The sequence below is a fragment of the Colius striatus genome, chromosome 1 (assembly GCF_028858725.1).
Source record: "Colius striatus isolate bColStr4 chromosome 1, bColStr4.1.hap1, whole genome shotgun sequence".
In the NCBI taxonomy this organism is placed as follows: domain Eukaryota; kingdom Metazoa; phylum Chordata; class Aves; order Coliiformes; family Coliidae; genus Colius; species Colius striatus.
The window spans coordinates 59,764,022-59,775,952 of NC_084759.1; the positions used below are offsets into that span (position 1 = coordinate 59,764,022).

At 43.0% G+C, this 11,931-nt stretch overlaps 1 protein-coding gene across 1 annotated transcript in view; it reads right to left on the minus strand.

Annotated features, from left to right (window-relative positions):
* Positions 1-11,502, minus strand: part of ANKRD10 (ankyrin repeat domain 10) — a 38,563-nt gene extending 27,061 nt beyond the window's left edge. Inside the window, exons 1-2 of the mRNA XM_061996805.1 lie at positions 11,149-11,502; positions 3,632-3,784 (exon numbers count right to left, since the gene is read on the minus strand). Coding sequence (XP_061852789.1) covers positions 3,632-3,784; positions 11,149-11,349 — 354 coding nt within the window. The 5' untranslated portion in view covers positions 11,350-11,502. The remainder of the gene's footprint in view (positions 1-3,631; positions 3,785-11,148) is intronic.
* Between the last annotated feature and the right edge of the window lie 429 nt (positions 11,503-11,931).

An 11,931-nucleotide genomic window follows, 5' to 3' on the forward strand; every position in this document is an offset into this window, starting at 1 on the left:
GTCTTTCTAGTATCTGGTACAGGGCTGGGTTTTGGATTTAGGATGAGAAGAATGTTAGTAATCCACTAATGTTTTAGCTGTTGCTAAGCAGCACTTATCCCAAGTTAAGAACTTTTCAATTTCCCAGGCTCCGACAGTGAGGAGCTGCATAAGAAGTTCTGGGGGAGCATGGCCAGGACAGCTGACCAGAACTAGCCACAGGGATGCTCCGTACCATAGAACACCCTACCCAATATATAAACTGAGAAGAAGTGGGAGGGCAATCATGGCTTAAGCCAACAAGAGGTAGGTAATTGTGTTGGACATCCCTTGAGTTTTATTTCCCTTTATGTTATATTGCTTTTCATTACAATTAATATTTATAATTATTATACTGTATATATTTTATTATAGCTAGTTAACTGTTCTTATCTCAGTCTGTAAGTTTCACCTTACCCCCTCCCCGCCACCAAGAAGTGTGCAAGTGACTGTGTGGTACTTAGTTGCTGGCTCGGATTAAACCACAACATCCTCCTAAATTTATCTGTCATCACTGCCACAGGACAGTAACTGGATGGATGAAAACTGCTGGGTAGAAATAGGCAGATCATTGCTTGGTACATCAGCCTTCTCCTGTGAATTTGTATGGTGATCTTCAGGGGGGAAAAACTATCCACTGATCAGAGATGGTTCTAGCCAGCACACAGAGTTGATTAGAGGGCTGGGCATCACAGTACATACTCACAGAACTCGTTTGGGGAGGAAGGTACAGTTGGGCCAAGCAGTTAGCAGCAGCTGTCCTTCATTGCTGCTTCTGCCTCAGAGGTGTCCTGGGCAAATCTCACAGCCGTGGGATACACATTTTGAAGTTTTCCTAAACTCCCAGGCAGGCAGCATGGGCTACAATACAATAACTCAGGGCAGATATGAGAAAGCGTGCATGCAAATTCTACTGAGTACCGGAGGTTTACGTTAAGACTGAGAGACTCGAGTGGATTCCTTTTCAGAAGCTATCCTTTTCTTTTTCCAGAGGTGATGGGTTAGTCTGTAGCCAATGACCAGGAGTCAGTTTGGAAGGTAACTTTTACTAGTTTAAATATCAAGTATTCCCAGATCTTTCTCAGCATGTGTTTTGTATCCAGTGTCCATGGAACACTTGTCCTCAAACAAGCATTAGCCAGTGACTATGTCTGTCTGAAGTACAGCGTCAGCGAGCTGGAAGGAATAAACAAAATACACATCAGGAAATACTGCTCCAAAAGCTCAAAAGTGTGGGTGGAAGCCCTAGATGATCACCTTCAAGTGCTTGGAAGTTAAATAAGGAACTAAGATCACTTATTAAGCAGTTCAAATCACACAAGAATAGTAGAATTTGACTGCAACTGAATAAATAGCTGGAAGGAACTGGGGAGAGCAAAGCATGCACTGCGCTTTACAGAGCCATGTATGAAACATTCCAAATATCTGTGGCATGAGTTTGTTGCTATAGGTATCACCAAAGTACACTGTCTAGCTTTCAGTGCTCACGCATGTGAAACCAGAGTGACTGACTAGTTGTATGCAAACAAAGAAGAGGCTTTTTTGTTTCCACTATCATTCTAATTACCTTGAGCCATCTTCTTACTTTATTATCAAATCAAATCTAAAATACCTTTCCTTCAGTGTTCAATTACTATTTTGTGGGGGCAAAAAAAAAAGTTATAAATTAATTAACTTGAGCCTGACATTAACAACATACAACACTTCCAACAGTGTCAGCTCTCAGTATCATCTGTATTAGTGTCCTTTGCCTGTCAATATCTAAAATCTGCTCCTAGAAGTCTGTAGGATACTATCAGCATTATTTGAAAACTTGAGAATAACAGTATGCCTCCTCCTGTGGAGGAAGATCCATTATTGGGATTTGCTCTGGTGACAGGCCATCAACTTATAAAGACTCTCAAGTCACTGGCTAGTCTTGGTGGCTTCTTTAAGCTGGAATGAGTTTCTTGTCTACTTTTAACTGTGTATTATACTGCCTTCTGCTTTCTTTTACAGTCATACGCATGGTGCCCTCAGCCCATGGAGGAATCTCTCTGCACTCTTCTTTTGAGGGCTTAGCTGCTACTTTCTTCTTTGCTATAACCTCACTCACTAGATACAACTTTTTTCCCCCCATCATGTTCCAGGATAGTAAGCTTGTTCTTCAGCTTGATTTCAACCTCACTGGTCAGTTCTTCTCTTTTATCCTCATAGCTGAAAACTTTCATTCTTCTCATTCATTCATTTTCATTCATTCTTCTCTTCTCATTTAGCAGATATTTGTAATCTTTATTCTATGCATGCCATGTTTCCTCTCTAATCACCATTTCTTTACATTCTTACCTGGTCTCCAGATGTATTTATAGTTCTTGGATTTTCTCTTCTGAAGGTTCTATCACTATGCAGCAATAACTTATGCAATAAGTTACTTTTGTCAGGTATCAAGGAGAAGATGCGATCTATAGCCTCTGCATCCAGTCACCTTCATTGTTTCTACAATTCTCCTGGTGTCTCACAGCTGTTCTCAATGCACCAGCCTTCTTTTCTGAAAACTCAACACAAACTTCCCCATTTCTTATTTTTGCATAGCTTAAAAAAAAGAAAGAACCAGACTCTAGAAATGCAAGTGTTCGAGTTCCTCAGCAGACTTAGCTTAACTCTACTGCATTTAAAACAGTCTGGCCATTAAATATTTTAAGTAAAGTATGCTGCAAAAATTAAGAGACCAGACATTTTATAGATGCTGTGCTACACTACAGCTTTTAGTAAATACATATGCTGTAGTATTAATTATTATAAATAATAATTTTGAGTACTGTTATAACGTCATTCATTATGTATGACCAGCATACATAATAGGTCCATTCAGTACTACAAACATTTTCTCCAAAAGCATGATAGTTTTAGCACTCCATTGTGTTCCTGTACCAGAGTACAGCAGTTCCTTAGCAGGAATTTTGCTATATTAATGGACTCATCTACTAATTATCCATACTCACAGTAAAAAGTAAAGGAGTTATTTAAATATTTAAAACCAGAAAGATCACATATTCATTCTTTGCTAATAAAGTACACGTTTCTGATCTATTTGCTGGAAGTTACTAGGAGACCTTTGGAAATAATCTAAAAAGGAAAACAGTATGAAACTAGATGCACCCTAAAATAAACTACGGCAGACCTTACTAGTTAGTTGTATGAGTAAATCATGAAGTACCACAAAGGGCTTACGGTTCTGTAGCTAACAGTGAATTTTTCAATTCTTAAACACTCTTCAAATATTTAATAAGATGTTCCTCACTAGCCTTTTTTTGCCTTCTAAAGAGGCAATTACAGTATCAGGGTATTTGCTAATGCTGCCAACAACAGAGCAGCATAATGTTTTGTTCAAGAAGTAGCAAGATGCCAATTCCTAAACGTTCTTGAAACCTTTAGTGGCTTAAAGGACATTTGTTAGTCCTATGTCTACCACAGTGAAAAAAGGTATGCAACTCATAATTCAGTAATCTGATTTCAGCTGGTGTTAAAAATAAAGCATCTGTATGTGAATGTAACGATCATACATGTAGGAAAGAGAGACCAAGACACTCCTTCCAAAACTATATACAGACATGAAATACACGTGAATCCATACCTGTTTGTTTATGTTGGCCCCCACTTGAATCAACCAGTTCAGGCACTGTGGATGTCCTCCAAAAGCAGCAATGTGGGCTGGTGTTTGAGCAAAACGTGTCGTACTGGCATTTACAGAAGCTCCAGCTCTTACTAATTGCATTAGGCACTCCAGCTTTAAAGACACGAGAGGAAAAAAAATCCAAAAAACGTTACACATGCACGATCACAATTACCATGTGCTAAATAAACACATAAAACCTAGAAAAGCTGAACTTACTCGTGAGACTACATGGATGAAAAATAAGACAGAATACGAACATTAGGATCTACGCCTCCCACTCCCCCCCTCCCCCTTATATTCCTCCCTTCTTTGGGCACAGGTGATATCTGAAAACTATTTAATTCTCACCCCCCACAACTGAATTCATTTCTTTTCAGGACAGGGGAAAAGAAGGCATAAATACCTCAGATCTTACTACAGATCTTCCCCTTATCTTAAGGAGAAAAAACCTGGAGTTTTGATCCAGCAAAGCTGCAAACGTAATACTAAACAGACATTATTAGATAACATTTGCCAAAGCAAGAGTGTTGTCAGGAGACAGATGCATTCTCAAGAGACTTTAGAGGAAGATAAACCAGAAAAACACAGGAAAGATTTAAAATTTATTTAATGTTTTCCTAGAGTGACAATAGCAGATGACTACTGAAAAAAAAGCCCCACTGTTAATACTATGCTAAATCTACAAAAGGAATTAATTCTTTTCACCATTTTTTTCTGTTACTACAGCTGAAGAGCTGTTAAAAACAAAACAAGCTCCATGTCTGTGGCAATATCAAAAAACAAAAGCTCTATGGAAGAAAAAAAAAAAAAAAAAGAAGCCTTATTTGTCATACTATATTCTGACTTTTATTTTCCCATCATACTAACCAGAAGTGTCAGATATCCAGAAACTATTTTTAAATGTTCATAACATCACTTTTGTAGAAGCTGGGCAAACCACAGACACAATGACCTCAGCTTTCAAAAATAGTAAAAAAATGCTCCTTTCCTGTCACACAGTAATACTGTGTTTTTGTTGACAGGAAAAGAAATGCTCTATGCTAAAATCAACATCTTAGTCTAGGCTTCCATTTATTGTGGACAAAAAACAAACACCACTGCATACATGTGCCACAGCAAAGCAAAACCACAGCACACTGACTTAGGGCAGTTCATATAAAATAAAAAACTATGCGTCAGTCTCTCACAATTACAGAAAATGCCTGTCAGCCATTCACAGGTATAGCACAGTCTGTTCATAAAGGAGTAACTAAGAAGCATCAGAAAGCCAGCAGCTTGATTCAAACAGAAGCATAAACATCACAATTCTAATGTCTTCCTCTATACGTTCCTCTCTTTCTTGCCCTTGATGAATTACATACATGAGATAAGGAGTACCAAACACCTTAGGGGAGTATTTTGTATTATTTCTGCAAAACTATTGCAAACTTCAACTGTTTCCTTGTTCCATATAGTTCAAACACACACGAATCCAATGCTTTAGGATACACAAAAGTACTTTTTTGGACTGTAATGAACTTGACACTAGACACAGATGTATCATTAACTCACTAATCAGGTGGAATAAATGTGTAAGTGTAAGGGTAAGTGAAACACTGGAGTTACTAAAGAATCTAGCTCCATAAACCTTGATATTTACCAAAGTACAGTTTCAAAGTAAAGTAGTACTTTTCCTGAAAAAAAAATTACATAAAAAAAAAGGTATAAGAAAATGTATACTTCTAATGCTAGACTACGCAAAGACATTTCCACCGAATCACAGACTGGTAGGTGTTCGAAGTGACCTTTAGAGATTATCTAGTCCAACTCCCCTGCAGAAGCAGGTTCACCTTGATCAGGTCACACAGGAACGTGTCCAAATGGGTTCTGAAAACCTCCAGAGAAGGAGTCTCCACAACCTTCCTGGGCAGCCTATGCCAGGGTTTCCTCAACCTCACAGGAAAGAAGTTTTTCCTTGTGTTTAAATAGAACTTTTTGTGTTCCACCTTCTTTCCATTACCTCTTGTCCTGTCACTAGATGCAATAAAAAAAAGGGATGTCCCAGCCTCCTAGCATCCACCATTTAGATACTCGTAACAATTAATAAGATCTCCTTCCAACAGTCTCCTCTTCTCCAGGCTGAACAGCCTCAGTTCCCACAGCCTTTCCTCTTAAGGAAGATGCTCCAGTCCCCTGACCATTTTGGTGGCCCTGTGCTGGACTTTCTCAAGAAGTTCCCTGCCCCTCTTGAGGTGGGGAGCACAAAACTGGACACAGTACTCCAGATGAGGCCTCACCAGGGCAGAGGAGAGGGGGAGAAGAACCTCCCTTGACCTGCTGGCCACACTCTTCTTGATTTATCCCAGGATGCCATTGGCCTTCTTGGCCACGAGGGCACATTGCTGGTTCATGGTGACTTTATTGTCAACCAGGACTCCCAAGTCGCTCTCTGCAGAGCTGCTCTTCAGCAGGTCAAACCTCAGCCTGTACTGGTGAGTGGGGTTGTTCCTTCCCAGACGCAGGACTCTGTACTTGTGCCTGTTGAACCTCATGAGGTTCCTCTGCCCAACTCTCAAACTGGTCGAGATCCAACCTTCTGGGGAATCAGTCACTTCTCCCGGTTTGGTGTCATCAGACAACTTGCTGAGGGTACACTCTGTCCCCTCATCCAGGTTGTTGATGAAGATGTTGAATAAGACTGGCCCCAGAACCCATCTCTGTGGAACTCCACTGGCCACAAGCCAACTCGATTCTGTGCCATTGATCACCAACCCTGGGGCTCTGTCATCCAGCCAGCTCTTGATCCAACTCATTGTCCACTCATCCAAGCCACACTGCTTGAGCTTTCTGATGAGGATGTTATGGGAGACAGTGTCAAAAGCCTTGCTGAAGTCAAGGCGGATGACATCCGCTGCTCTCACTTCATCTAGTCAACCAGTTATGCCCTCGTAGAAGGCTATTTTGTACTTGCTAATTTTAGCCTTTCCTTGGTGTTCACATACTAGCACCTCTAATACTGCTATTAATCCCAACTAATTTTTGTTAATCATTGTTTTTTTAAAAATAATAATAGTAACTATTAACAAGCAATGTGACAGAAAAAAAACTAGCTATACCAAAAGGTTCTTCTGTTGTAACTGCAAACAAAATTCAGTCTGTTTTTAAAACAATAGACTTCTAATAGAATTAATCTGAAAACACTTCAGACAAGCAATACAGCTTCAGGAAAGAATAACATTTCCTGCACAGAAACTGGGCTGAAAGAGTTTCCATAGCAAGCATTACAGTCCATGAATTGAACAGGGAAAAAACAGTGGAACTACAATCTCGCATTGTGAAATCCACTTTATAAGATGGCTACACAACATGATCATCTATGCAACTTTATGTTTAAATGGTTTTGAGTTTGTTTTGGGTTTTTTTTCCTGTGTGCTTTTTTTCTTTCATTATCTCTTACAGAGTTTTAACAACAAAGATAAAAAAGCTGAAGGATGGGTCTTCTCCATCATGGCTGACAGAAAAACCTGTTTCTTCCAACATTACAGAAGAACAAGGTAAATTACTTCTGTGGATGGGAAAAGTCAATGTAACAAATAACAATACTTTACTTGATTATTTATGTTTGAGATCAGGGGACACAAGTCTGTTTTCACTAAATAACCTTTTAGAAGATATTTTCTGCTGTACTGCTATATCTAAAGCAGAGGTTAAATTCATTAAATGAATTAAGAAAGACAGGTCTCCATATAGGCCACAACACTGGCAAAATACCAAGGAAGAGACAGGCAGTTTTTATCTGTACTGCTTTTGTTCCAAAAGAAACAGAATGTACTTAGTACTGTTTTGCTTCCTATAATGTAAACAGTCAAATGCAAAAATAAAAGTGGGAGAAGAGTACAAGCAAATAGATGTGGTCAGAGAAAACAGAAATATCCATGCAAGTGGTTAAAAAGATAAATTAATGTTAGATAAGACAAGGGGAATTAGCAAGGATTTGGGGTTTTATGCAAGCCCTTCGTTTTCTACCTCTCTGGGAGCTTTTTGGATTAACAATTTTATGTTCTGACCCATCTTCTCAGAAATCTACAGAAGACCAGTGTAATTTAGGGCACTATATAATTAACTTTAATTGGAATACAGCAACTCCAGTGGGAATTAATTTACATCTCAGGATATGAGCACTTCTCTGCAGTCAGGCAACGTCTCAAAAATGCAAACTCCATCACACATATTTAACATGGCAAACAAATTTAGTCTTTGTACTATTGCTAAAAGGAAGTCCACACTGTCATGAAAACTCCAAAAACACCGCTTCTAACATCTATGACTTCCAACTCACTTTGCTCATATACTGTTTATTACTTGCGAAGTGAAAGTTTGAGTAAACTATAAAAACAAAGTATTAAGACAAATGTCTTAACACACTCAATTCTTATTAGTAGTAGTATTCCATCCATATTCCCTCTAAAAAGCCACCTTTCTTATTTCATATATTCATTTCTAATGAAACTTGACTGCCGCTTCCTTAACTGTAGCGCATCTACAACTGTGTGCAAGAATGTAGTCCTATATAGCTTTATTTTAAAATGATTTTGCACTGTCTTTTGACACAATGAGGGGTTTCATCTGTGTTCAAATTGTTTCTTTCACTTCACCTGTTGCACATCTCTATACCGCTGAAGTTCACCTGCCCTAGAGTGATGCTGTGTGTGCATGCACATACATGTATATGTGCACAAACTGTTCTAGATTTTATTGCTCACAGCAAGCTTGTTCACCAAGGACTTCCGGAAAGGAACTAAGTCAGTTTTGCCATTTCTATCTCATGCAGAGCTGAATCAATACATGTCTGGTGGATCACGTTGCTAGCTGGCCTTGTATCAGGAGAACCACGAAGTTCTGTCACCATTTATTTGTTTTTATATTCCTGAAAGAAACTGAGTAAAAATTAAAAAAAAAAAAAAAAAAAAATCCAGGGAAAAAAAAGCCCAGCACCAGCAAAGCAGAAAAGTCTTGTTCAGTACTACTAAAGAACATTTTGAAAAATTATGTTTTAAAACTTAAGATACTTTGAGAAACAGAAGAGCTCTCCATTCGAGGTTTCAATGAATCTGAATTTGGAAGAAAATCCCACTAAACATAAATGAGAACATAAGATATGCATATGAATGTACACTAAGAGCAGCTATTGTTTCATGCTGGAAATTGCCTATAATCTGGTTAAAGGTATAACTGTGCCAAATGGAAAGTCACATTTTGGATCCAGTTACAGTACTGAAACTTTTTCAAGTGTGCTATACAATCTCTGGCTCAGAGAAAGGGACACTACCTAACAAGATTACAAAAAATGCAGATAGCTTCCCTAAACTGAAATTGCCTAGATCTTGCCACAAGGTTTCTAAGAAAGTATATATGCCCAAAGTTTTATAAACCCCATTTATAGGCTATGCCAGCTTTGCACGTCTTATTTCACTTGGCAGGTTTTTTCCCCTTTATATGAAACAACAAAGACTATCAAATTTTGCTGATACTCAAGAATGAACATGGCAAAAATTCAGTATCTTGCAGGCTGACTTGCTCCCTTTGTTTGCTGTTTCTGCAGGAGTCTCTTCAACAGAAAATAGAATGCACACAAAAGGACTCATAACGCATTGTGGCTAGTAGTAAACTGAAGATGCTTAAAGGAAAAAAAACAATACACCACATATACTTCTAAGACAGAAGCAAGACTACCACAAGCATATACCTAAAAGATATTCTTATGAGGCAGAAAAAGGCAACAAAAGATAGTAACACCAGATCAGCAACTTCACATGTTTTATGAGCACGTTTCACAATAAAATTAAGGCACTCCACTTGTAGAAGTGGAGAAGCTAATAATTTAGCTTCTTTCTGAACAGATAAAAGACTGCTCTAGGTTTTGGCTTCCCCCTCTCCCCCAAGGTCTCCTTAGATTCCTTCTATTTAAAGAATGTTTCTGAAATAATTGTTGTACGTAAGATCGCAGTAACATACAGAAACCCTCCCAACATACTTTCATAAACCATGACAACTGCCTAAGAACATTAATTTCCCTTCTCCAACACAGACTTAATAAGGAGCTGTACTGGAAACTGGAGAGCAAGAACAAAAGCTCTTCAAAATCCCAAACCAAACAAATCAATGAGGAAAAAAACCCGCCCAAACTCCAACCCTCTAGGCTACAATTATGCATACGCTGGAACACTCACCACATCAGAGAAAGGAAAGGCCTACATAAAACCCAAGAAATTTAAATACTGCTTATTTTAAAACTGGAAGATAGTAATGTCAGAGAAGAAGCTTAGAAATATTTGGCAGTTTCTTCCTTTTGCCTGTGTCCTAAAGAGCTGTTAATTCCCATCTTCGAGTTTGTCAATCCAACAGAAGTAATTCATTTTGAAAACGGTACTAGGATTCTCACGTAACAAACACAGCTTCAAATGCTGCCCGTCAAGTTTAGAAAGATCGCTGTATTTTTTTGACTAAGAGTTTAAAAGGAACCGAAGGCTGAGGTTTCAGGAACACGGGCCATATAAATTCTGCTTTTAGCACTAGAAAAGGACAAATGTAAAGATCTACCCGTGGAATCGACACACGTTTACAGTGTAGCTACTCGTGTGTTTTCTGCACTGCAACGACGCCAACGCGGTCAATTCCGCACTTGTAATCTGCGCGCGTATAAACCATCTGTTTCCCATACTGAAGGCGGCCGGGGAGTGCTTGGCGAGCACAACCATCTTCTTCCCAAACTCGGAGCGAGCCGGTAGTCATAACACAAGCACCACAACAAAACAGTCTCCAGGTGTGGGAGTCTGAGGAGGGCAAGGACCGCGGCGCGACTTTGCAGACAAAGCAAGCGGCACGGCGGGAGGGTGGTGGGCTGGCAGGCATAAGGGGGGCACAGAAGCGGCGCCTGCCCCGGCAGCCCCTTCTCACCGCGGCCGGCCGGCGCCCGCCCGTAAGCCCACAGGGGAGGTCCAGAGGGGGTCAGCGTGGGAGGAGCCCCCTGCCCCTCCTCCTCCCCATTGGCTCCCGCCGCCCGGTGCCGGTAACCCGGGCGCCTTTTTGAAAGCCCGGCTGCGAGCTCGACAGCCGGCCTTCTGTGAGGCAGCCCGCCGGGAAAAAAATACAAGGGGCCGCTCCTGCCGCCAACGGGGAAAGGAAGGGAGAGGAGGAATGATTCGGCAACGGCAGGTGCCATCAGCCCCGTGATCCGTCCCATCCCCGCCTCACCGACCGCGGGGACAGGGAAGATGCCAAGGGCCACGGCTCTCCCCTCCCGCCACAGCCCCCGAGGAGCGGCGCGCGGGGGCGGGGAGCGAAGCGGCCCGGCGGGCGCCTCCCGGCAGAGCGCGCGCAAGGGGCAAAGATGGCGCCGCGTTGCGCGCGAGCGGGACTGGCGCCCTCCTCCTTCTCCTTCCTCTTTATCCCTCCCGCGCCCCCGCTCCCGCCGCCCGAGCCGGGCCGGGCCCCACCTTGCCGAAGTGCGCGGCCCAGTGGATGGGTGTCCAGCCGTAGAAGGAATCCTCTGCCGCCAAGTCGGAGCGGGGCGAGCTCTGGAGCAGCGCGCACAAGGCAGGCAGGTCCCCATCGCGGCAGGCGCGGTGCAGGGGGAAGCGTAGGGTCAGTAGCTCCTCGCTGGAGAAACCCGCCTCCGGGCCGGCTCCCAGCGACATAACGAGCAGGACGGCGGGCAGGGCGAGGGGAGAAAAAAAGCGGCGAGAGGGATGGCGGGAGGGGGGAGAGGAAGGAGGGGGAGGGGGGGGGGAAAGAAAAGAAGCGGGCGGCCCGGAGCGCGCTGTCCAGGCTGGAGGCGGCGGCGACTGCGGCTGCCGCTGGCTGCCCGAGCACAAAGGGAGCGGGGCGGGCCGCGCGCCGCTCCGCCCCTCGCACAGGCGGGGCCGGGCGCCCCTGAGGGCGCCGGGGCGGGGGAGGGGAGGGGAGGAGAGCAGAGCAAAGCATACCACAGCAAAACACAGCGCACCGAGCCGCGCGGCGGTGTGTCCGGGCGCCCGAGGCTCGCTTTTTTTTCGTTGCCTGAGGCAGGAGAGCTGTTGCCACCGCCGCCACCTCCCGAGGCGGGTTCGGCAGCAGGTGCTGCGGCAGGGCAGGGCGGGAGCGGCCTCAGCGAGCCCGGGGCGCCAGCGGGCAGGAACGGCGCCTCAGGGCTCCACGGCGAGAGGCAGGCGGCGAGGCGCGGGGGTTTTGCTCTCCCTGCGCCGCGGGGCGAGAAGAGCGGCATGCGTGTTCGCCGCCTC